The sequence below is a fragment of the Rhamphochromis sp. 'chilingali' genome (genome assembly GCF_963969265.1).
Source record: "Rhamphochromis sp. 'chilingali' genome assembly, chromosome: 9".
Taxonomy (NCBI): domain Eukaryota; kingdom Metazoa; phylum Chordata; class Actinopteri; order Cichliformes; family Cichlidae; genus Rhamphochromis; species Rhamphochromis sp. 'chilingali'.
The window spans coordinates 24,710,715-24,736,870 of record NC_137936.1 but is presented as its reverse complement, the minus strand read 5'-3'; the positions used below and the strand labels follow the sequence as shown (position 1 = coordinate 24,736,870).

The window sequence follows — 26,156 nt, the reverse complement described above, 5'->3', positions numbered from 1 at the left end:
TTCACAAGCCTCTCGGTCCTGAATGATAATATTTGAGATCGTGGAAGTACTTCCTCCTAGTCGATGTCACTTCCTGCAGAGTGAAGCGAGATAGTGCCATTCTCTTTAGTGTTTGCCCTGTCTTCCCAATGTCCACCTCCTCACCGCTCGCATTTCGATATCAAAATAACGCACTGTGATTCTCCAAACTGGCCATTAACAAAAGCAAACGACCGTAAATCAGCGTGTCATATGGAGTAACTAAAAACCGCACAGAAGGAGCGACGAGGTGAGCTTTACTTTGTGCTCAGACTTTGTCGGCGTTAGCTAGCTAGCGGTGACACCGGGTGCTCCCAGACTCGCTTTGAATTAAACACAAGATGTTTCCTCCCCTTTTTTCTGATGTATTAATTTAATAAACACATGTCAAGTGCTGTTGTCAGTGAGTTGTGGGCGTTGTCTTGCTGTTCTCAGCACCTGTTCAGCAACGAGTCTTGTTTTTTTGCAAAGATTGTCCTATCATGTCCACCCCTGCCTTTCGTAGCGAATATGCTAGTTAGCGAGCATGTTTCCCCTGTAAAGCTTGTACATCCACCCGGCGGCCTGATTTTAATTAGGAATTATCTGCCAGTAGCTTGTGCTGCTCACAGCTAGTCAAATCATTGACGAATATACAGGTCCAGAAAGCCTACCAGTTAGTAATCGTGGTTGTTTGCAAGCGGCTGTATCAGCTAACCACCTAGCCTCAGTTTTTCGTGTTGTAAATCGAGCTAATAGTAAACATTTTTTCTTAAACAAATTAGTTATTATTAGTATTATTTTTGTATTTAACCATGCTTAGCATGAGATGCAGGTTACAGTCGTTGCATGTAAATGGTGGTTCTGCTCTATCACAGTTAGTGAAGGCTCCCAGGGCCCCTTTGACAGCACGGACCCTCCCAGCTGTGGTTTGAATGAGAACAAAAAGTGATTTGAGTTTTTATCAGCAGCATCCTTACTGTGAGATCAAGGCAGCGAAAATGCTGTTAATAAACATTACTGTGCTGTATTATTATAGGCACTATATGGCTACGGTGTTCCCTTGGTCACTTGGCAGATTATCACTTTTTGGCACAAAAAGTGATTTCCAGTGATTCCATGCGTTTTTGTTTCCCATGTTTCCAGTCCTTTTTGGCCATTTAAAATACCTTTAAATAACTATTTTTATATTTCTTGAAGTTTCTGGTGTCCTCTTGGCCAGATTACTCTTAAAAAGCCATTTTTGTTTTGTCAATGAAACTTTTTAACTTGTTAAAAATGGATATATAATAGCCATAAACTGATTCTACCATGTGATAGGAATGTTGTTTGTGGCTCAAGATAACTTGATATCATTCATGAGGGATACATTTGACATATGTTTTACACAGTATAGGCCAACAAGTTATTTTTAGCAGTTTAAATACAGCCAATCGCTTTTTGGCAAAGGCTGTTAATCCGTTTTGGGCACAACACTGTTCTTATAGGCTGATTGATAAAGTTATCTCCCCAGTATAGACAAACTGGGTGACCTGTGCTGGGACCAACACATATTACTGTTTCTGTCCTGCTTTTCTTTAAATTGGCAAATTGTCTGTAGTGCTCAAATGAACACAAAATTTGTATTTAACTACCAGAGTGATTTTTTTTTTTCATGCTATGCTGTCAAATGTCTGTTACTTACAATGAAATGTATTTATACCCTTAAACCACCTTAAATGGGTTTCATATTGTTATGCAGATGATATCTGATTGTACATTTCTTTTTCTTCACCTCACAATGTTCCAAAAATATCTATCCTTCATGACTTTAATGATGCCACAAAGCACTGCATGGCTGCTGATTACATTTTAGTTATTACTGGAAGTAACCATTGAAGCTCTTCTGAACTGAGCAGTTTGTGTCATATTTCAGGCGTACTTATGGAACAAAATGACTGTGCGTGTTTGGCAGAAGTCGGTGCAGGTGGTCTCTACCTGGGCAGCTACCGAAACTATTCTTAAGGCCCCAAGATCACATCTTTATTGATATATACAGAGATTCAAAACTTGTCATTAATGGTACAGGGAAAGTTTTCAAATGATGTCTTTATGGGGAAAGTATTAATAGTCTTGTGCGATCCTGCTTTTTTAATCTTGGCGATCACTTTCAGAGATGTGCATTATCAAATGCCTGCTTACATTCGTGAACTCTTTCGTCCTTATATAACGTGCAGATAATTCAAGTCTTTCTGCTCGACACCTATTGCCAGACTAAAAAAAAGAGAGACTGTGCTTTCAAAGTTGCAGCTTCAAACTATGGAATGCACTACCATTACATTTGAGATCTGTGGACTGTATTGAAACATTAGTTTGAATCAAAAGAAAACACATTCTTCTACATCTTGAATAAAAAGAAAAATTGTTTTGTAAAAAAGCCAGGCTTTCTTCATTGCATTCCTGACTGATTGAATGTGCTAGAAAGAACATTTTGTTTTTGGCAACTGCAAAATGCAGAAAAATAAATAGTAAATTCACATAGTGCTGTTTACTTTTTTAGTGTAGCTGATAATATTAGGTTGACTTAAGCTTAGTGTACAGCAGTGCTGATTGACTGCTGGACGGTGCTACTCTTGGTTCCCTTATCTGTTTTTGTTTCACTTGTAAGTAAATTGTTCAGGTGTTTAAGTCTTTGTTTAACAGTCCTGCAATTGACACCTTTTATCTTTGACTTCTAGGATTTCTGCTCTTGTGAAGGTTTTGATGCTGCTTTATTTTTTCAAAATGAAGATTTTCTTATATTCTAGTTATTTATTATTTGAAAACTTATGTCCTCTTTTTCCAGGTAGACCCTACATTCAGATCACCTCAATCAGCAGTCCTCCCCCACTGTAAATTTATATTCTTGACCTCATCTTACTGTTAACTTAGCTATAGCAGCGAGGATGTCTCAGCTCCAGTTTCAGTGTCCAGCTAGCCCCATGCCCGCTGCTTCTGCCCCCCTGCAGCCACAGCCTAGCTACAGCATCCCTTGTGCCTCAGGCACCCTACCGTCAGAGAGCGCCAGCCAGCCCATCAGGAGCTCCGCTCTCCCCGCAGGGTCAGCCACTCCCTACAATAGCACCACAGGTAGGTTTTCTGATTTTGTTTGGTCAAAAAGCTTACTTATCGGTGATGGCATTTAAATTAATTAGTTTGGGATTTATTGTTTAGTTTTTATGATCACATTATGCATCTCACACCCCTTTTATTGCAATGTTTTGTTAAAAAATTTGTTAGAACCTGGAATGCTTTTGCCAGATAGTATGTGTATGAGATTGTGAGACTTTATGATGGTTCCTGTAGATAGTTATAAAGAGAATTTTGGATCTTTCTTTTCCATAAACAGTATCTAACATGGCAAACCCTAAAGAGAAGACCCCTATGTGTTTGGTGAATGAGTTAGCCCGTTTTAACAAGATTCAACCTGAATATAAGCTGCTTTGTGAGCAAGGGCCAGCTCACTCAAAGGTACGAGTTGCTCACATCATTTTATTATTACTGTTGTCCTGTTCTGCTGCAACTTTGTGCTAATGATGGAGAATCAATTTTAGATTTTCTCAGTGAGGCTCACGCTGGGAGATCAGCATTGGGAGGCAGAGGGGACCAGTATCAAGAAAGCTCAGCATTCCGCTGCTGCATCAGCCCTCGCTGAGACTACACTCCCTAAACCCACTGTGAGGACACCCCGCAGCACAGGAAAGCACCAAGGTACGCTCTTCCCACTGGTTTTATTGTATTCTCTTTTCTAATTGTTGCTAACACCTTGTAAAATAGAAGCAGTGAATTCATTTTTGGTTTTTTTTGTTTATCTCAAAGCAGATGGCATGACGCATATTACAGAGCTGAGTGCACTATGCATCAAACTTGGTAAAAAGCCTCTCTATAAACCCATCGACGCATATACGGGGATGAGACCACCAAACTTCAACTACAATGTGCGGGCTCCAGGGCCTTACCAGCGCTCTATGCAACAGTGAGTTTGCATCATTTAGAAATCTGAGCAGAAATCTTATTGTCTCTCTCTCTTTTTTTGAGGAAATGGGGGGGAAATGGGTTGTATTTAACTTCAATTGTCATCCAGGTACTACTACCCATTTCCTCCTGTGGGACCAATGTTATATCATGTGGAGCTTTCTATTGGAGGCCAGCAGTTTTTTGGGAAAGGACGAACGCGGCAGTTAGCCAAACACGATGCTGCTGCCAAGGCCTTGAAAGTACTGCAGAAGGAGCCAATACTGCAACAGTTGCCAGTGGTGAGGAAAGAAGCCCACACTCGGCATCTGTGATATTTATTGCTTCTGGGTTTTTTTTGTCGTTGTTGTTTGTTTTGTTTTTTTTAAAACATGTCCTCTTTTTTGACAGGTGAATGGAGAGCCCGAGGAGGAGAACCTGAACAAATCAGAAATCAGTCAAGTCTTTGAAATTGCACTTAAACGCAACTTACCTGTCAGCTTTGAGGTTTAAATGGATTTTATTTATCATTTAGGGGGGGATTTATGTCATTCACCAATTTGTACTCCACTGCATGTTCCTTCTGCCCATAATCTATTGAGTTTAATAGAATAAATGCTCCCCTACATCAGGTGTTTCCACTTTTGCTTTCCAGGTTTTAAAAGAAGAGGGCCCTCCACACATGAAGACTTTTGTAGTGCGTGTTACAGTTGGCGAGTTCACAGGAGAGGGCGAGGGAAAAAGTAAAAAGATTGCAAAGAAGCTAGCAGCAGCAGCTGTGCTGGGAGAGTTGAAGAGACTACCCCATATACCCAGTGTAGAAAAGACGCAGCCCCGCATCAAAAAGAAAACCAAATCTATCATCAAGGTAGTGCAAGTTTTATACTAGAGTTGGGATAGTGATTACACACCTAACGGCTTCCTTAAGCAATCATTAACCTGTCGTGCCAACAGCTGCAGACCAGTCCAGAATATGGACAGGGAATGAATCCCATCAGCCGCTTGGCTCAGATCCAGCAGGCCAAGAAGGAGAAGGAGCCGGAGTATAGCATGGTGACAGAGAGAGGGCTGCCACGGCGCAGGGAGTTTGTCATGCAGGTGAGTCAGCTGCAGCCGAGGCAGCAGCACTTATGCAACATCTGTCTCTGCTTTCCTCTGTCTCCGCTTGTTAATTTCTCATTTCGTTCATCTTTTCCATCTGTTTATTCTGGTCCAGGTTACTGTGTGTGGGCAGTCTGCAGAGGGAATGGGACCCAGCAAGAAGGTGGCCAAGAGGAACGCAGCAGAGAAAATGCTGGAGCTCTTGGGGTATAAAGTGCCTCAGCCTCAACCCCCAAAACCGGCACTCAAAACTGATGAAAAGGTACTGCTTAGACCTTCTCAGGAAAGTCTCATAAATAAGTTAGGTGGCCAATGTTTATATTATATTTATATAGTAAAATTGTTGTTATATTTAGACCCCAGTGAAAAAGCCAGGTGATGGGCGCAAAGTGACCTTCTACGAACCTGGTTCTGTAGAGGAGGGGACACTGGGTAAGACTTGATGGGAAAATAAAAAACTATTAACAATCATGAAGAAAATCATTAACCTTGGAGCCTTTTGTTCAAAAGGTTCCAAGGAGGAGGACTTCCGCCTGCCTTACCTGAGCCACCAGCAGCTGCCTGCAGGGATCCTGCCCATGATGCCTGAGGTGGCACAAGCAGTTGGGGCCTGCCAAGGATCCCAGGCCAAGGACTACAGTCGAAGTATACCCAACCCAGGCAAGACCACGATCACTGCCATGATTGCCAACGAGCTGCTTTATGCTGGGACATCACTGACTGCAGAGACTATCCTGAAGACTAAAAATAACATGAATCAACTGCCCCACGGCCCCCTAACCAGGCCATCGGAACAGCTCGGCTATCTGGCATCTGTGCAGGGTCTACAGGTAAACAATGGGTTTGACTTTCATGAGCTTAATTATTCAGTTTGAATTGTATAAATTGTTTTTTATGGTACAAATTAGTATAAATAATTTAAAATGTATCATCTGCTTGCAGGTGGAATACAAGGATTTTCCCAAAAACAATAAGAATGAGTTTGTGTCACTGATTAACTGCTCCTCCCAGCCACCGCTCATCAGTCATGGGATTGGGAAAGATGTAGAATCCTGTCATGATATGGTGAGTATTTATTTCAGAAACTACAGATTTAACACTCATTGACGCCCTTTGTGAGTGAGCCACAATAGTGATCAGGGAAATATATTTTCAGTGATGGGGGGTATAGTCAGCTGTTGATGTATAATAATCATTTGTTAAATATTTATTTCGTGAGTGGAAGAGGGAGCTTTCAAAGGTAATACGGGTTTCTTTCTCAGTGTGCAAGTCCCGAGCCCTTGCTACTAACAGAAAAACACATTTAATAATTCCTAACTTTATCCCAGCAACTTTCCATGAAGAGGATTTGGAATAAATCTTGTGTGGAGTCGTGCAAGTGTGACCAAAAGGCACACGATTGCTGTTAATGTCATGATGACACATTACAAAGGCTTTAGGCCAGCCGTTTCCAAAATAGGGGCTGTATAAGCCAGCTGCTTCATGCACTCCCATTCCTTTTTGTTGCTTCTTCCAAGACAGTAAGACTTCCAAGACTCATACTTTTCAGGTTACAGCTCAGATAACGCATACTGTTGCTTATTTTTTTAGGCTGCACTGAACATATTGAAGTTGCTCTCAGAGTTGGACCAGCAGTCAAACGAAAGGACAGGAAATGGACCAGTTTCTGGGTAAGCTATGAGAAACACTGCCTTTCAACTTGTAAAACATTTACATTTTCATTGCTGTTACGTCTTTAAAAACCTCATTTTCTCTTGTTCCAGTCAGGAAAGAGTTAAATAAAACCTTCAGACAAATGCAGCTGTCCAAAATCTGATGAATCACATACAGTGATGTCAGTTTGCATAGATGTCTGTTAGATCTGAAAAGTAAAAATGAGAGTGAAAAGAGGTTTTGGTGGTGTAGTGTTATAGAGAAGGGAACTTTACCTATATCTACATATTGGACTAACAATATAACACACCTGATTCTCTGATTAAGTTGAGTTGCATTGTAGATGATGTGAGGTTGAAGTTTGAGATGGCACGAGAATACATCCTTGGGGTTCGTGTATTTAGATTGTTCAAGGAGGAAGAGTGTGTGTGGGATGGTTCAAAAAAAAAGAAGAAGAAAATCTGGACGTCTGATGCTTTTTTTATGCTAATAGTGACACTAAACAGTGGTTGGAGATGCAACCAAAGATTATGTGTGATGAACTTGTGACCTTGTTACCTTGGAAATGATTGGTTTGAAACCCAGGACCAGGTTTGAGCCACTTGTTAGTCAGCTGCGGTCTTCAAAGCAATTTTGGTGTGTGAGTATGGAGTCAGTCTGCGATCAGTTTTCAGTTGAACAGGGTCAAGCTGGCAATTACGTGCAATCTGTCTGTGATAATACAATATTAACTGTGATAAATTGGTGAAAATGGAAAATGTTTGCAACTCTATCCCTTTATACATGCATAGAAATTGACATTAACTGTCTATATTCAGCCCGAACCTTATAAATTTGAAATAGAAATGCAGAAATAACTTGGATGGGGATTTAAATGCAAACTTACATAGACGCTCAGCAGCTTTGCTTTTAGATCAGAGTATAACCAGAATACACCAACTGGCAAGTAGTTAAGTCCAGTCGGTGCAGACTGACTCTGATTGCAACATGTTAGCAATCTTTCTATGTTTTTAAATTAGGCTTTGGTGACAAATAACAAATAATACATCTCTCTGAGAGTGACCACAGTCAAAATCACACCACAAATTTTTGGAGACAGGTTGCCTCTCATCAGGCAACCTGTGCCGATACCCTCTGATCGAAAGTGGTGCCGCAACTGCTAGTTGTGCAGCAAATGCAAGTCACAAAGAGGTTTCTGTCTTTTATTGTGTTACTGAGCTTATAAGGGGTGTAGAAAGAAGTAAACGCCACATCTTGTTAGATGTTAAATGATGCGGGGCTCTGTAAACACAACAGAATTGTCACATGTAAATTCTTCCATGTTATTTTTAAAAATGAAGTGAATATATTCCACTTCAATAAACACTTGTGTATGGAGACAAAAAAAAGAGTGTTATGTGAGAGCTCAGCTAAGTTAATAATTTTTTATTTTCCGCAGGTGTGGCAAACAAGAAATTGAAGGGGACTTGCACATCAAACAGGCTAACTCAAGCACATTGGCACAGACCCTGGATGGCACTGTTTAGATTATGAGGTTTGGTTGTAAAAGCACTAGAGAAAACTCAGACACTGTGTTCTTAGTCAGATTTAGAAGGCTACAGGAAACTTTGGACTCTGTAGACTCTAAACCATCACTGTTCATATTCACCGTTACAAAATGTTCACAGTTAAACAAGATTAATAGGAAAAATAGACTATCCTCCTTGATGTTGTTTAATTGTACACATTATTTTTCTGTTGCTTTGTAGGGAAAAAAAAGTAGCTGCATCCTAGCCAATCAATTGGGAGGAGGGGTGCTTGATAAGGGGAGGAGAAAAAGGAAGAAGTGATTTACTGTGAACTCTTTATTTTGCATAGAACTTGTTTACTCTTTGTGAGAACTGCTAACTCTTGTTTTTAAGTGTTTTACGTTTTGTCCCCTGCAGAGGTAGTTCATTAAAGAATATTCTCAATATGGTTTAGATCTTTGTCTAGGGTGCAGCTGGCGAACCTCTGATTTTCCTAGAGTGCTTTATATCAACAACCACAAGTGAAGTGTTATCAACATTACCATGTAGGGCTGGGAAGAATCTGTGACTAAATGTAGCGTGTTGTAATGTGATCTTGTCGAATCTGTGTGTGGCAGGGATGTTTCCCTGTTGCACCAGTTTCCTTGAAAATCCCTTTTCCTCCCTTATGTCAAACTCTCCCTACTCTTTCTGCTCCCCATGGTAATTAAATGTGCTTACATGCACAAAACTAAGATTTGCCATTTTGTCTCTTTCTTTGTAATGTATAGAGGTGTGCTCGATTATGATTTTGCACTGATGTTGGCCAATTTAAGAGTTGTTACAGATATACTAACTCTTTAATATCCTTCACATATGCTAAATCTTGTGAATCTCTGGGCAGATTGCATATTTTGGTGATTCATTTTTTTTGATGTTTAAAAAAATGTAAATAAAGCCCCTGCAGCAAGCACGCACGGAGTGAACATTTCATAAACTGGTATCAAGGGGGTATATATTGTCTAATATGCCCTGATTGGACAGTTTATTTAGGTAGAACATAAAATTGACTCAATATTCAACTGTTTATGATACTGTCAACATCATCTGCAGCAAATAACTATTTCGTAGCAAGTTGTTTACTGAAAAAGAGAAAATATCCAGTAAGGGGCAGTTTTCTGGGTGAAAAAGCCTTTTTGATACCAGAGGTCAGGTGAAAATGGCCAGACTTCTCGGAGCTGATAGGCCAGCGGAAGTAACTCAAATAACCACATGCAGATGATCACGTCTGAACATATTGCCTGAAAGTTGATTCTGTTCATGACAACAGAGCGTTTTCAGTCAGAGGAGCGTTTAATCACTCATCCAAATGACATCTTGAGTCCCAGCTGACTGCAGGTTTCCCAAACCTTATAAACAGTGCATTTGCATAATGACCAAAACTAGCACCATTGCATAACAATGAGCCATGGGCTTAGTTTCATGATTGTTAATATGCAAATCAAGAAACTAAGCTTGTGCAAATAAGTTCTCGGCAACCTGTACGCTGCTGAGACTGAAGAAGTCACTTGGATGACTGATGAAACATTTGCTCCATTGAAAACGCTGGATCGCTCTGCATGCATCAAAGACACCTCTGAATACACAGCACATGGAGCACTGAAGCAGATGGGCTACGACAACAGAAGACTAAGACACTATGAGCAGGAAACTGAGGTTACAATAAACATGGCTATAGCTTGCTAACATTTTTATAGAAAATACTTTAAATTGCTTTTATTGCACCTTTAATGTCCCATTCAGTGGTTGAAGGTATCATTACAGTAAATCTATATCTGAATAAATATTGATTCTGCTAATTGAATTCAGGGTTAGTTTTACAGTATCGTACGCAATCGTTTGTTGCGTTATAACCAAATATTTGCTTCATAAAAACAAACGTGTATGATCTGAATCTTCTCATCCAAGACTTTTCAGTTGTTCTTCCTTGAGTGCACAAACAAGAGCTCATTCTGGGAATTATGACCAGAGACATTTACAACACCACATTGTGCTGCAGGAAATGTTTCATCGTTAGTCATACTCGTTCACTTGCATAAAATTAGAGAATGTTTGTCCAGTGACTGTGATTAGTATTGCTAATCTCACAAGACAGAAGTGTCACTTCTGTCTTGTGAGATTAGTAATACTTTTTAGCCTTCTTCTGCTACGTAAACTACACGTGCACTCATACATGCATGATCTGCAAGTGCAGTTTGTCCAGAATTTTCCACTCAAAAGTCCATATTAGCATTCAGTCAGTGGAGCTAAGCATCTTTTTTCTAGAAGGGACAGTTCTTATTCTGACAATTCTGATTCTGATTACATATTTTTATATGTAAGTCATACGTCATAAATACTAGACACATTATTATTAAAGTTATTATTCTTGGTCTACATAGAGAAAGATTAATAAAATTCCCCTTTTGCAGTGTTACTTACTTTTTCTTGCTTACAGTTTATGATCTTTACAGGAAAACAATGCACCAGACGCGTCGCTTGCTGTGTTCTAACAGCATTTGTAGGTGTTGTTTTAGGTCATTTTATTATATGTGAATATAACAGAGTATAGAGGATTGCATAACAGCTATTAAAGAAGCTTTCCCATTTCGATCAGTGTAGGATTTAATCACTGTTTGGGCATTTCACAGATTTATGGTGAAAACATTTCAAGGGCACTTTACATTTCATATGAGCATTATTGAAATCTTCTTGGAGGCTGATGACTACTTGGCTGAGTTGTCATCCAGTACAGACTTCCAAATGATCAGCCTGAAAATGTAAAGTCTGTTTTATTATATCCATTTGACTGACTCATGGCTGCAGATGGACAATTTGGCCTGTTGTTCACAAAACCCACATTTTTTTCTTTCTTTTTTTTTTGTCCTGTCTGATGTATTGTGGACCCTTTGAAATACCTTTGAAGGTATTGTTAACATTTGTACTCCTAAAGTTGTTTCTTTGTGTAAAAATGTATGACTAGGCGACTGCAACAGAGCCATTTGTCACTTGTTTTTTCGTGGTTTCAATAAAGGGGTACATGCACTTGTCAGAACCCATGAAGCGATAAGTGGTCACGTTAGATTCCCATGGCAACAACCTGAAAAAGAACAAAGACAGTAGAAGCTTAAATACCGTAATCAGCTGTTGAAAATGGATAGAAAAGGACATTTTCGAAAAGCATTCATCTTTATTTAGTATCTGGAAAATGTGAAGGTTGTGAGACTCACGCTCTGAAAAGAACAGGCAGGTAGGTGAGGCGAGGGATACACACTAATGGCTGGTTTACCAGGATAGCGTTCATAGCCTGCTCAACACAATACTGGGGCTCCAGAGGGGGCAGGAGCAGTTCCACTTCCTCCCTAACATCAAGGAACATTTAAAATATCAAGCAACATGAAACATTAGCAATAGACTCATACATAGGTTGTGTCATTGAGTATTTGAGGACATTTTTTTGTCCGTTTAAGAGCAAAATTGGATTTAGCCTTCTACAGGGAGTGCAGAATTATTAGGCAAGTTGTATTTTTGAGGAATAATTTTATTATTGAACAACAACCATGTTCTCAATGAACCCAAAAAACTCATTAATATCAAAGCTGAATGTTTTTGGAAGTAGTTTTTAGTTTGTTTTTAGTTTTAGCTATTTTAGGGGGATATCTGTGTGTGCAGGTGACTATTACTGTGCATAATTATTAGACAACTTAACAAAAAACAAATATATACCCATTTCAATTATTTATTTTTACCAGTGAAACCAATATAACATCTCCACATTCACAAATATACATTTCTGACATTCAAAAACAAAACAAAAACAAATCAGCGACCAATATAGCCACCTTTCTTTGCAAGGACACTCAAAAGCCTGCCATCCATGGATTCTGTCAGTGTTTTGATCTGTTCACCATCAACATTGCATGCAGCAGCAACCACAGCCTCCCAGACACTGTTCAGAGAGGTGTACTGTTTTCCCTCCTTGTAAATCTCACATTTGATGATGGACCACAGGTTCTCAATGGGGTTCAGATCAGGTGAACAAGGTGGCCATGTCATTAGTTTTTCTTCTTTTATACCCTTTCTTGCCAGCCACGCTGTGGAGTACTTGGACGCGTGTGATGGAGCATTGTCCTGCATGAAAATCATGTTTTTCTTGAAGGATGCAGACTTCTTCCTGTACCACTGCTTGAAGGTGTCTTCCAGAAACTGGCAGTAGGACTGGGAGTTGAGCTTGACTCCATCCTCGACCCGAAAAGGCCCCACAAGCTCATCTTTGATGATACCAGCCCAAACCAGTACTCCACCTCCACCTTGCTGGCGTCTGAGTCGGACTGGAGCTCTCTGCCCTTTACCAGTCCAGCCACAGGCCCATCCATCTGGCCCATCAAGACTCACTCTCATTTCATCAGTCCATAAAACCTTAGAAAAACCAGTCTTGAGATATTTCTTGGCCCAGTCTTGACGTTTCAGCTTGTGTGTCTTGTTCAGTGGTGGTCGTCTTTCAGCCTTTCTTACCTTGGCCATGTCTCTGAGTATTGCACACCTTGTGCTTTTGGGCACTCCAGTGATGTTGCAGCTCTGAAATATGGCCAAACTGGTGGCAAGTGGCATCTTGGCAGCTGCACGCTTGACTTTTCTCAGTTCATGGGCAGTTATTTTGCGCCTTGGTTTTTCCACACGCTTCTTGCGACCCTGTTGACTATTTTGAATGAAATGCTTGATTGTTCGATGATCACGCTTCAGAAGCTTTGCAATTTTGAGACTGCTGCATCCCTCTGCAAGATATCTCACTATTTTTGACTTTTCTGAGCCTGTCAAGTCCTTCTTTTGACCCATTTTGCCAAAAGAAAGGACGTTGCCTAATAATTATGCACACCTGATATAGGGTGTTGATGTCATTAGACCACACCCCTTCTCATTACAGAGATGCACATCACCTAATATGCTTAATTGGTAGTAGGCTTTCGAGCCTATACAGCTTGGAGTAAGACAACATGCATGAAGAGGATGATGTGGACAAAATACTCATTTGCCTAATAATTCTGCACTTCCTGTATGATGGACCCTCAAAGAATGATCAGTCTGTATGTGTATGTGAGTGAGGTATATTCAGGTCTACAGACTAAACTCTCCTTGTTTGTGTCTAAACTATGACACTCAAAATAAATTTAGAGTTAGGAGTAAACATGTTAGGATTGTCAGTGACACAGTTTTCATAATTTTTCACATGGCAAGCTACAACTGAAATACAGACCTTTAATTTTTAATAACCAATTAAATTCTCAGTTCAATTCAATTTTCAGTTCAAATGAGTCCCGTTTTATTTATATAGCACCAAATCACAACACCCTTTACTTTTATATTCTAAGGTAAAGACCTTACAGTAATACAAAGAAAACAGGGAAAACCCCAACAATCATATGGTCTCCTATGAGCAAGCGCTTTGGCAACAATGGGAAGTAAAAACTCCCTTTTAACAGGAAGAAACCTCCAGCAGAACCAGGATCAGCGAGTGCCGCGGCCGGTTGGGGGTGAGTGGATGAAGACAGTACACAGACATGCTTTGAGATTAACAGTAACTAATAATTAGATCAAAATTTAGCTCTTGCTGAGGGTGATGAATTGTTCATACTTTCTAGGGAACTCTATATTTTCTCTTTGCTGTAGTCTTCTACATAGATGGATAGAGATAAACCTAAAAAATAAACCTGTGTGTGTTTTATCTTATTTTAATGTTCCTGAGTGTACCAAACTGTTGAGTTGGCCTGTGATGGATTTTTGTTTTGTTTTTAATTTCTCTTTTACTTGTTCACATATATAGCTTCTAGATTCAAAATACTACCTCGAGAGTCAACGCTAGACCTTTTACCATCTAATTAATGGGAAAAAAGGAAAAGAAATAAAGAATTACAGAAAAATAGCCTTGTTGTCTTCAGTGATATTTCCAATTAACAGAAAATAGGGGACTCTGGATAAAAATGGCAGTAATTCCTCAACAGTTAATGCAATGTTTTAGTTAAATGCCTTGATTTAAGGTTGAGTCTGCACTCTTGTCACATCGTCACTGTTTCATGAAAGAGAGCCAAATTTATGAAAATTGTTTCACTCACCATAGTTTTTGGACCTTAACTGTATATGATTATTATGTTGGCATACCTTATCTTGCAGCCTTCAAACATGCCCGTGTCCACGATGTAGGGACACACAAGGGTTGTCTTCACTCCTTCTACCTCCTCAGACAGCAGCTCGTGGGCCAGAGACTCATGGAAGCCCACTGCAGCAAACTTGCTGGCACAGTAATCCTACCACAAAGAAAATCTATCCATCAGAGCTTATTCACGCTGCTTTTAAAGATGCTGAATATTCATTATTTGTGATTTGCCAGCCCTGCTTTGACTGCCAGTGCCGTTATATGCATTTTAATGTGTTACTTGATTTTGGGACTTTGTGAGAGAACAGTGTAAAACACAATAATAAAGCTGCCATATTCTTATTAGTTATATTCTCATATAGACTTATTGTAGCGGTATTTCTCCTGCATTGGCTCATCTCCACACAAGCTGTGCTGAAGAGACAGAGGACGCTGGCAATGGTCACGATGTGTCCGTGATTCAGGGCCTTCATTTGGGGGAGGAAAGCCTTCACTGTCTGAGGCCCACACATAGGAACAACCAGACAAACATGCATTGTCATAGCAGCAAAATGGAATGAGGCAACAAACTGTGCAGTGTTGTTAAATGTGACTTAAATACTGTTCGATGTGTAGGTTATTATGTGTAGCTTACGTTGCACAAGCACCTTGTTAATAAGAGGATTGACGTCAAAGTTGCTAGTCCATAGGGTGAATGGGATAATGCTCTTGACGCAAAGCAATTTTACATTTCAAGTGTCCCTCAATAACATGCTCTGTGTACAGCCGACTGTAAAAAGATTATCCAGTATGAAATCCAAAAGAAAGAATTCCAGCTCTCTGATTCTTAGTCGGTAAAAGTTACTGGCCAAAGATGTGCTATGATTTGATTGTGTAATGCGTATTGTCTGTGATGTGCTGCTAAACCATTCTGCCTTTTGTTCCAGCGTTTGGCATTTTCACAGCTGATTAACTTTCAGCATTTATCTTCTGGATGTGCATGGTTAGTGACCTTGATTGATTTCTGATCAGTAGTTTGCAATGATAGTTGCATATTTAGACAGGAACACATTTTCTTTTGACCATACTCATAAAAAACACAGTATTGCTCTGGATAATCAAGTTAGAAAAAAGAAAAGAAAAGAAGCTATGATAAGCCCCAAAGCTTAGCATCTAAAATTTTGTGATACACTGGCATCTACAAGTATATCCAGCTAACAAGAAAGTTGGAAAGATGAAGTAAATCTGGACTGTTAAACCACTCAAATAAGAAGCTTCATTGCTTCAGATGTGACTGGGGAAATGTCTTCTATACATTTGATTTTAAACATTGAGTTCTCACCTAGAACAGAGCATGACAGTTGACTTTCATAGTCCTCTCAATCAGCTCATCAGGACAGTCTAGGATGCGCTTCCCAGCCACCACTCCAGCATTGTTCACTAGTATTGTAACGTCCCGGCCAAGGTCCTTTCTCATAAGCTCTGCGTTGCGGTACACATCTTCCCGGCTGGTTAAGTCCACTGCGTAGGTGTACGCCTTTCCCCCCCATCTCATGCACCAGCTTGGCTGTCTGCTCATTGGAATTGCTATTAATGTCCCACAGCACCACTTCTGCCCCTTGCTTGGTGAATTCCAGAGCAAAGAGACGGCCCAGGCCACTGCCTGATCCGGTTATGAGCACCAGCTCGCCATCAATGGGCTTGGTGCATGGAGGCAAGATAACCCGCAAAGAATTTCTCAGGATGAAGTAAATGACATCCAGCAGCATCATCTGGAGGTCCATTAGAAAGATCATTTTTGGTTTGTTTGTTTTTTTGTTGTTTTTTTACCCTACAGAAGCTCAGACTTTACCCCTGTTACCTGAAAAGGTGTATTTTCCTACCTGTCCTACAACCAAGTTGGTGCTTTCCTCCTCCTGTGACCCTCAGTCTTCAACTGTGGCTAAATACTCTCCTCCCAGATTAGAGGAAATAACTTGAGCTCCTAAGCTGTAAATGTATGAATTATTATAGATGAAAAATGTGGACCAACAGCTTTGCAGCGAGTTCAGGTTTAACCTTTTAAAGTTCACAGCTGACAAATACTAACAGATGCACCTCAGTAAATACTTTGAATACTTTATGTAAAATATCTTTTTTTTTATGTATGCATACAGTAACATTGGCTGAAAGTGAGAGGTGGTGAGGCACTGCTTTAAATGATGGAGACAAATTATTAAATGGATAATAGAGACAGGTGATTTTTCATCATTAGTTCACATTAATACAGAGCTCCATTAATATAGCTTTCAGGCAAAGTGATCAGTAATTAAATTGTATCCTAATAAATATTTGTGATGGGGAAACAAGAAGCTCGGTTAATAAACTTTTCAGTTCCACCTGTACCCAAGTCAAGCAACCCGAAAGATTAGTGCGGCGTAGTTAGCATTTTTGAAATAATACAGATTTAGTCAAACAAGAAAGAAGAGCTTACTGAAAGTCCAGGAACATATTCTAAACCCTCTAAACTCCCACAGATCTTAGACAAAAGGACAGCAGTGGCTCTGAGGGTTAGTTACAGTTACCTCGCAAGATAGATCTTAATTTGTTCAGTGAAGGGATACGATTCAGTGATAAGATTTGGTCCCAGCTCTACAGCTGCTCAGTAGAGCAGCAAGAATCATATTAAATGAGAACATAAGGAGATAATGTCTATGAACTATAAATCTCTGCACTCTTACTTATATCCCATGAAGCCTGCTTGCTGTGTATCACGTTCTTGTTTTCTAGGTGAGCAGTGCAAGCCTTGTTTACTTTCAGCATTGGCATGTGAGCCACTTTTATCAACCAATAGCCATTTTAACCCATTTCTTGTCATTTTTTTATAGGTAATGTTAATATATGTATTTTTATAGGATTTACAAAGAACATTTACTTACCATGAGGCAATGCATATCCCACAGCAGTGCTTTAGTTGTGATGGATGGCCCCAGTTTGAATCTATGCATAATTTGCTCTCATATTGAAATGTGAATTAAAGAGGTGGTGGGGGGTAAATTATGAAACAAAATTAAGGTAAGATAAAATCCATGTGCATGTGTTTCTACATCAAATTCTTTTTTAAACAGCAAATCTGCTTTTTAAGCTGGTACTAGTTTGTGTCTAACAAGCATTTAACATGTTAAATTCTGTCAAGTGTGCTGGTTTAGCAATCCAGTACAGAGCTGTGTATCATTGCTTGCTTCCTCTGGTGGACATGCATGGATAACGATACATTTTCTAACAGTATTCAGCATCCTTACTGTTGTGAGCCATTTAAAACTGGGCTGTTTCAATATTTTGTGAACTGCAAATAAACCTTTGAATATAATATATTTTAGCACAAACTGAGTAAAGCAGATTTTGTTCCCTGTTGTGAAATGGAGACAAATATAATGAAGTAATAACCGGTTGGCATGGACAGGATGAATGACCATAACAAGCAAAACCTGTTTCATGGGTTTCTCCATGCAGACGTTAGACAGGTTGAGTCAAGTCAGTATATTTACAGAGCACATGTCAAAACCGGAAATGATGACCAGTCGGGTTTTTACAGGGTGGCAACATTGAGATGTTGTTTATTTCATAATTACTATCCTAATAAGTAGAGTAATATAAAAATCACTATGAAAATAATTTATCAATAATTTATTAAAATGATCAGAGCAAAGTACTTTCCTCCTTTGTGATTTCTTATTTTTTTTGCATATTTATCACACTTAGATCTTTCACACCAAACCAATTTAATATTAGACAAAGATAACCGGAATAAACACAAAATGCTGTTTTTAAATGATGATTTAATTTCTTATGAGAAAAAAGATATCCAAGCCTACCTGGATTGTGGCCGACCTACAAAAAATGACCTCCAAGAGCACATTAGTTTAATTTTAAATGGATTTTTTATGCTAAAAAAATCTCCAATGTGTAAGAATTAAAACAATTCTGCAAAGAAGAGTGGGCCAAAATTCCCTCACAGTGATGTAAAAGACTCATTGACAGCTATCGGAAACACTTGACTGTAGTTCTTGCTGCAATGACCATTTAATAGGTTTAGGGAGCAAATGGTTTTCCACATAGAGCCAGGTAGGTTTGAATAGCTTTTTCCCCTATAACAAATAAAATAATCATTTAAAAACTGCATTTTGTTTTCACTCATGTTATCTTCGTCTCATATTATTAATTGTTTGATTACTCGAAACATCTAAATGTGATAACTAAGCCAAAAAAAGTGAAAAAAATCAAGAAGGGAGCAAACGCTTTTTCACAGCACTGTGTCAATAAAATCATAAACTAACTGGAGAAATTGTAACTGACTGAAATCTGCTCTTGTTCCCAAATGGATATCATTTCCTCTTATTTCATTGTGAATCTGACCTTTTGGTCTGAGAAGCATTCTTTAGAAAATAAAACATATTCTTTTGAAAATCTTTTAGTTCTGTAATGTGTGTTTTTTATGACATGCATTGCAACGATAATAATACTTATTTGGCCTGGTGCTGTACTCTGCGAGAGTTGTCTCTCTGTTTACTCGAGCAGCAAATAAATGAGGTCATACCTCTGAGAGCTCTGGAGTTTTATGGATACATATAGAGGAAGTTAGAGTCAAGAAAAGAAGAAAAATGAGCCACGCTGTCATGTCTTTGTTTTTCATTACGTTTCCTGTTTCAGTGCAGGGCGAGTCTTAAAGTTGTGAGGTTGTGATTATAACCAATATTTCATGTCCACACATTACCCCTTCCTTCTTCTCTTGCTGTAGCAGCAAATTGGAAATCTGAGTTTAACGATAAGAAGTCTGACAGGACAATAGTCCTACTTTACGCTACCCGAGTGAATAACAGCGACTGGCCTTTTTTCAAAGTCATTCAAAGTATTGCATAGTACATTAAACTTTTTAAATTTGTTGCTGTGTTGGGTGGAGTTGTGATGTCATTTCCCATAAACACTGTGTGTCACTGATTTTTCTCTTCAAGCGTATTTATTTCTCGTATGCCAAGTGGGTTGTCCTAATGGAGGTCTGAGATGCATCGGCCAGGATCCATCATGAATTAGTACAGGATGGAGATCTGACCGATTATACTACTGTGATCACTGCAGACTGTTGCCAGGACTTTCAAACTGCATCTCCAGGTAGGTATTTTTCAAAAGAGGAATATTATTTTCTCAGTATTTATGAGACTAATGTCTAAATTTTAGGGTTTGTGAATGTTTTACATTATTACAAAGCCAGAAGGCAATGAAGTGTCTGACCCCAGTACATTATGGTGTGCAGTACATAGTACTGTGTATCCAAAAATCACCTTTATGTGCCTGTTTCATTTATAATGTTTGGATTTTATGACACTCAAATTGCAACTTGACCTGCAGATGCACGATTCTCTAAATACACTCGTTTTGGTCTTTGCCGCTTTCAGCAATATACTCTTTACCTCAGCAGTGTCCCGTGTGCCGAGTGAGTAGACAGAGTGGTCAGGCTGTGCTGAGGTCTGCAGCAGGAGCAGGACAATCCTGTAGGAGCCACTCAGTTTATGCAATCCCTGTCCCAGTTTTGAGAAGGGCACTTTCTGTGCAGAGTGCTGTTCCAAGCAAGGACACTGTAAAAACCTACTTTAGTACAAGTGTGTGTGTGTGTGGGGGGGGGGGGTCATACATTTTTTAATTTACTTCTTAAGAAAAAAGGAGCATCTGTAAGTGTGAGGCCTCCTTTTGATTCATATCTAATAATCTCACAACAGGCAAAATTTGAGAAGTTGTGTCATAAATTCCCAAATTAGCAAATTTTGACTCAGAGACAGTTGGCGGGTTTAGAAGCTTTATTGCAGACATAATTTTAATTGTACTGAGCAGAGATATTGTAACAAGATAATTTTTCCAACCCACCTACTGAGACACGGGGAAATGAGTGCGATATATAGAAACAACACACTGAGAGCAAAACTAGGAGAAGAGGTGAGTCAAAAAGGTAAGCAAGAACACATTGCATAAAAAAAAATCTTGTCTACCTAGATCATTGTGTTGCCACTGAGTAGCTGTACAGCCTGGAAAGGAATCGGTGGAAGAATGGATTGTTAAATACACAGCAAGCTTGATGAGGAAATGGTTAGGTGTGCTTCATGAAGCTCAGTTGGCGTTTGACTGAGGAGATTGCCAGTCCCAGAGGAACAGCGGGACTTACCCACCTGAGAGGAAAGAGAAGTATGGAGGGAAAAGACAGAAAGAGGGGATCCTGACAGATGGATAAGGGGGCTGATACTGCTAAGACCATAACAAGCTACCTGTTTTTAGGAAATCTTTGATGGCTTGCTTTGGCCTTCAGACTGGGTCTTCTAACTGTTACTGTCTCTTATCTTACATCCAGAAATGACAACACTTTTGAGGTTGTAACACATAAACTTGGGTTTCCTCAGACTACAAGTTTGGCTGGAAGCTTGTTCATTTTTATAGGATAGGTCTTCCTTGATCTCACTCCCATTATTTTTGGCCATGCTTTAAAATTCAAAGTGTGCATGTTGGAATTAATGTATGACCATATGTTTGACTTCATGCTTGAACATGTAGCACTTTGTAACGTTTTAAAGTGCTTTACAAATAATGTTTTCTTCTTGTTCTCCACAGCATGTACGTATTTTGAATAAAAACATATGCATTTGATGTGGAACAACCCATCTCCATTATCCCAAAGTTAATATCCAAATTGAGGGTGTGCTACTTAACCCTTTAAAGTCAAATGTTCATTTTTACTTTCTTTTTAAAAACAAATGTCAAATTCCTGTAATTATTTCATGGTACACTCTGTACAGAGTTAACACTTATCTGGATGTAGGGTGAAAAAAAGGCAATTTTTGAAATTTGCCAAAATAAAGACGTTTTCAGGGGTAAACTGCAACAGCTGGTGTTTGTGACAACCATTCTGTAGTGTCTGTAATGAAAAACAAAATATCACCAGTTCCCTTTGAAGAATTATATCTGACCAAGATAATACCTAACACATCAAACGTAAGGTATGATCTATATGTTTATTATTATGTGTATTGTCATTTCATATGTATCAGTAAAAGTCTTGCAAATTACAGACTGTAGTCATTTTATATATGCTACATAGCATTAAAGCACTCATATGAGAAACATTTTTGGTTATCATCATATTGGAAAGGAAAAGTGGGAAGAAGCTACTACATAGTGCAGGATTTGTTTTATAGCCTAGTTTCAGTATACTGCATGTAGTATAAATGACAGACAATGGCGTGTACAAGTCAAAACAATGAAACAGAAATTACTTCATTTGCAGGTCCACTCATGTAAAATTTCCTAGCACAATGTAAAAGGGTTAAAAGCGTATTTGAACATATGGTGCTACTAATGTTCTTATCATAAATGCTTTTGCTGTAGTTCCAGCAGTTATTACCCTGTGTGACTATGGCAACGCTGGCAAGAGAGAGGTGTCCCTCACAGCAGCAATGTGATAGGTTAACACTTAGAGACAACCTAGAAAAATGTGAAATTATACTCTTTAGCTTTTTCACTGTATATTTTTTTGTTAACTGCGTGCACATGTGCGGACCTGTGTGCATGTCTATGTCTGTTTGTATAAAATAGGCAATGTGTCCACTTTCGGTTGACCTTTCTAACAGAAGGCTGCCAGCAGAGTAAGGGCCCACATACCAGGTGGATGTAGCACTTGAAGGAGGGGCACTGTGTGTGTCGTGTGCCAGCCACCTGCTGGTGCTGCCGGACGAAACACGAAGAGGAAAACAACACGGATAGGCTGAAGACAGTTTAAGTATTTTGCATGGAAACATCAAAGCTAATTATCTGCTTTGTTTCACCAGGATGTGCTTGACAGTCAGCAACACTGAATTTAGATTTGAGTTGTTCAGAAAATATCAATAATCAAGTGAGATAGGTAAGGTATTCAAGCATACCTTGACCCATAGACTGTATATAAGAGATGGACTTACAGGTTCCAGATAAAGCTATTAGGTGCCCTAAACCTGCATTTCAAATTTGACTGAATACAGCATGATAGTTAATCTCTAAACTAAGATCCGGTGTAGGGTCAAATTGATGAATGAAACCGAGTGTTCTTCTGGTCGTGGCTACCTTCTGGTTGATGCAGCACAGAAACTAATCATTTTGATGTGAAGGAGAAAAATTTAAGTTCACTACACCAATGTGACCTTTCTGCCACTGCAGAGTTATCTTAAATACCCCTGATCTAATTTCTATTTGAGTCACACTGCACTAGTCCATATCTATTTTTATTTGGTCCATTTGTTGCTAGTGAACAACCACTGCTGGTCCCAAAGCTGGATAGATGGGAGGGTTGCATCTGGTGTGAAAACAAATAAGGAGATTAATCTGCTGTGGGGAATGAGGGGGCAGTTTACTAATGCCAAAAGTAATTTTAAAAAGTAATTAAAATACATTAACTAAAATTATGATTTAAGAACCCGGTAAATGTTTTCAAATCTTATTTAGGATCAGCCCTAATAACATAAAGACAAGACAATACAAATATTGGTATATTGCATAAAACATAATTTTAAAAAGTCTTCCAAAAACACAAATATTCCTTAATTTAACATACCAGTGAACATACTTACTGTAAACCTGGCTAACAGTTATTGTGCATACAGGATCCTGTCCATACCTGCTGGAGCACATAGTTATACATGTATCTGAGCCAATACGTGTGCATCTGCTGATCTGCACGTCTGCATTTTGAGAGGTTCAGGGTTAGCTTAAGTGCAGCTGTACTGTAATAACACAGGTTTTTTGTTTCTTTGTTTTGTTTTTCATCTCAGATTTCTGATCTGAAACTTATCGTTTCAGCCTAATTGGTTAACAGTGACCACTGCCACTAGATGGCAACATTGCTTATCACTTGAGTTTAAGGCAAAGACCTGTGACCACTAAATAATTTCTCCCTTCCCCCCCTGCAGAAGGCAGTCTCTCCAGTGGCAGGCAGTGGGAAACCCTAGATGCAGGGGAGTGTGGAGATGTGTGGGGAGGCTGGAAGCTTGTTCCAGCTCAACAGTCAACAGCTTCCTCTTCATCTAACCTCGTCCTGCTTTCTTCTGATGGCCTGCATTCTGTACATACAATGATCACTTTTCATGTGATTTTTACTTACATAAATTTACAGTTTTATTCACATAGCACCAAATTACAACAGTAATTGCCTCAAGGCTCTTTATATTGTAAGGTAAAGACCCTACAATCAAACGACCCCTTTTGAACAAGCACTTGGCGACATTGGGAAGGAAAAACTCCCTTTTAACAGGAAGAAACCTCCAGCAGGCTCAGGGAGGGGCCTGAGCCTGTATAAACACACAGTGAAAGAGTGAGTGAGTGAAGAAGAAGCACTCAGTGCATCATGGGAAGCCCCTAGCAGTCTACTGCAGCGTGACTAAAAGAGGTCACCTGATCCACCCAGCCAGAATAATGGTTACTAAACCTGTTTATATGAATAGTGCTGATCAATGCACAACTGTAGCTTTCTCAAACAGCTTAGTATAAATTTCGATATGTCAGAAAATAACATTAGTTGAACTATTATGTGCTGGAAACAGTGAAATCAAAGCCAACAATTCTTAATCAAAATGTAAAGTGATCTGATTTATTTCATTTTTGATTCATTTAAGGGAAACGTTGCTTTTTATTAAGAAATAAAAATATCTTGGGACATTGAGACACTTTCTTTTAACATGTAAAGTACTGGCTCTGTGTGAATCACAACCAGTTACAACGCCAAAGTTACAACATGCACTGAACAATAGAACATTTATACAGAAACAACAGCATAGAAAGTCAACAGGTAAAAATGTTTTTCTCTTTTTGTTTTTGTTTTACAAAACAGACAGCCTCGGGACCTACAAACAACATTGTATAAGAGCTGGCTAAGGTCATTCAAATATCTTTTTTCAATTCCCTGGAAACAGTGTACTTTACAAAGACTGATGGCTTAGGCAAGGTTGGGGTCAATTCCACTGAGAGGTTAAAATATAGGGAAAAAATAGTTTATGTTTGAATTTGTCCGTTTCTCATGCTTTAATACTGCTTTTTATTATAGCGCCACGTGTGATGTGTCTTGTGCACCACCTTGAATCGACCCCAACCCTGTAATACAGTGTTAGATTCAAAGAATGTGGAATTGGACTACTTGCTAAAGCAGTAGTTCTCACCAGGTTTTGGAAACTATCACGTCCTTGAAAAAGTCCTGTGGGGTTTGAAGAATAAATTAAAGAAATAAGAAAACAAAAGAACGGAAACTCCTTTAACCTCTTTTTTAAATTTAGCAGCTAGCTAAACAATTCAATTCTCTTTTAGATTTTAACTAAATGCCTAATACTGTACAGCTGGGAGTCATATGGGATGATTAGGAATTGTATTTATAAAAATCTTAGAGAACTTGTGCTCTTAATTTTAATTGGTATCAATAAAGAAGAGGTAAAAGAAGTCACTAGATTGTGTTGTCTTGATAAAGAGTCATGGTTTAGTCCTTTGATTCACATCGGATTGCTCCACAGGGAACCTCGGTGAAATTAAAAGGTCTGCTATACTATTAGATTCAATTAATTTGAATGGCTCCCTTGAAAATGGAGTGGATTTAAGCGTCCAAATAAAATGAAATGAAGCTAAATGTAGAAATGAAAGACACTTTTTTTTTTACTATTATTATTATGGTGGTATTGTGTCACAGTATCACAGTCTAAATATGAAATCAAACATCATACTTGATGTTTCTTTGCTCTCTCCTTTCTAAAAGCTTAATTCTAAGAATGCTAGTGTCAGGATTTCAGTACTTGTAAGTGTGTGCGCACATGGTTGTGCATTTGCGTAATATTTTTCCAAGATAAATCTCAGGTCTCTACACTAGTGCTTGCTGCCCATTCGTGATATATTGATTGTCATCATTGTTGAGAGATATTTCAGTGAAAAATGGTCCCTGACTACAATAATATAGAAAACCGAAATGATAGGACAGAAGCTCACGTGGTGCTTAAGGAGGGGTTGTGTGAGCTCAATGCCCTTCATATTTCATATTTATCTCTTAGTTCACCCTAAAATATTTGTCTGGCTGCTTTTTGTTTTTTCTTGACTCAAGTAACAAAATCAAAATGGACAGTAAGGTATAATCAGGTGAAATAAGTTGAACTGTATTTTTTCTTGTTGAAACTGAAGAAAATAAAATCTGTTTGACTAAAGTTGTCATGAATTCCTTTGGGATTTAACCTGTGACTTCAACCTCAGGAAAATGTGAAGAATTACAGACATTTACTGGACAGTATACATGTAGGAACGTAACCAAAGAACATTACCAGAGACCATCTGGATCGTTTTCAATACCCACAGTCAACTGTTGTGCAACAGGATATTTTCTTATAACAAAAATCTATTTAACAGCTGTTTGTGGGTAATTATTGTAATTTTTTATCATTGTGGGGGATTTTTTTGTTTTTGTTTTTTTGGTACTTCAAATAAAGAAAGACATTAAATAAAAAAAAATATCTACACACACAGGAAAAATGTAAAGGTGTAATACAACGTGAGTCAATGAGATGAAGCTATTCTCAGTACAGTTATCTGCTTAATTATACTAAACATGATTCATAAAATGCTCCTCCCGTATCTCGTTTCCCAGCTATAAATAAAGCTGCACTTCAAAAACATCGACTAAAAATAATCCTATTTTCTCACACAACTCTAATATTTTCTTTGTGTTGCAATCTGCATTACTGCTGCATGTTACAGTCAGG

General features: G+C 38.8%; 3 protein-coding genes across 4 annotated transcripts; 2 read left to right on the top strand and 1 right to left on the bottom strand.

The window, feature by feature from the left end:
- Nucleotides 1–80: 80 nt before the first annotated feature.
- On the top strand, nt 81–8,967 carry stau1 (staufen double-stranded RNA binding protein 1). Of its 2 annotated transcripts, none has more exons than XM_080892610.1 (15): nt 81–268; nt 2,822–3,105; nt 3,365–3,486; nt 3,570–3,726; nt 3,838–3,991; nt 4,100–4,271; nt 4,381–4,476; nt 4,625–4,837; nt 4,924–5,067; nt 5,186–5,332; nt 5,427–5,502; nt 5,581–5,900; nt 6,013–6,135; nt 6,661–6,740; nt 8,162–8,967. In XM_080892610.1, exons 2-15 carry the CDS (start codon nt 2,922–2,924, stop codon nt 8,247–8,249), a joined length of 2,076 nt encoding a protein of 691 aa, XP_080748736.1. In that variant the 5' UTR covers nt 81–268; nt 2,822–2,921; the 3' UTR covers nt 8,250–8,967. The 2 variants fall into 2 exon arrangements, with proteins under 2 accessions (XP_080748736.1, XP_080748735.1); XM_080892609.1 differs by having other exon boundaries at nt 3,835–3,991.
- A 2,261-nt stretch (nt 8,968–11,228) lies between these two features.
- Nucleotides 11,229–16,175, bottom strand: rdh20 (retinol dehydrogenase 20; the record flags this gene model as incomplete). The annotated part of the gene is given in 6 exon segments (XM_080891627.1): nt 11,229–11,349; nt 11,480–11,611; nt 14,406–14,551; nt 14,799–14,897; nt 15,725–15,925; nt 15,927–16,175. Coding segments are annotated over 6 exon segments (948 nt in total).
- Nucleotides 16,176–20,510: 4,335 nt separating this feature from the next.
- Nucleotides 20,511–23,457, top strand: LOC308402246 (somatomedin-B and thrombospondin type-1 domain-containing protein; the record flags this gene model as incomplete). Its single annotated transcript, XM_080890933.1, is given in 7 exon segments — nt 20,511–20,592; nt 21,787–21,856; nt 21,994–22,069; nt 22,073–22,089; nt 22,091–22,128; nt 22,131–22,161; nt 23,340–23,457. Coding segments are annotated over 7 exon segments (432 nt in total).
- Between the last annotated feature and the right edge of the window lie 2,699 nt (nt 23,458–26,156).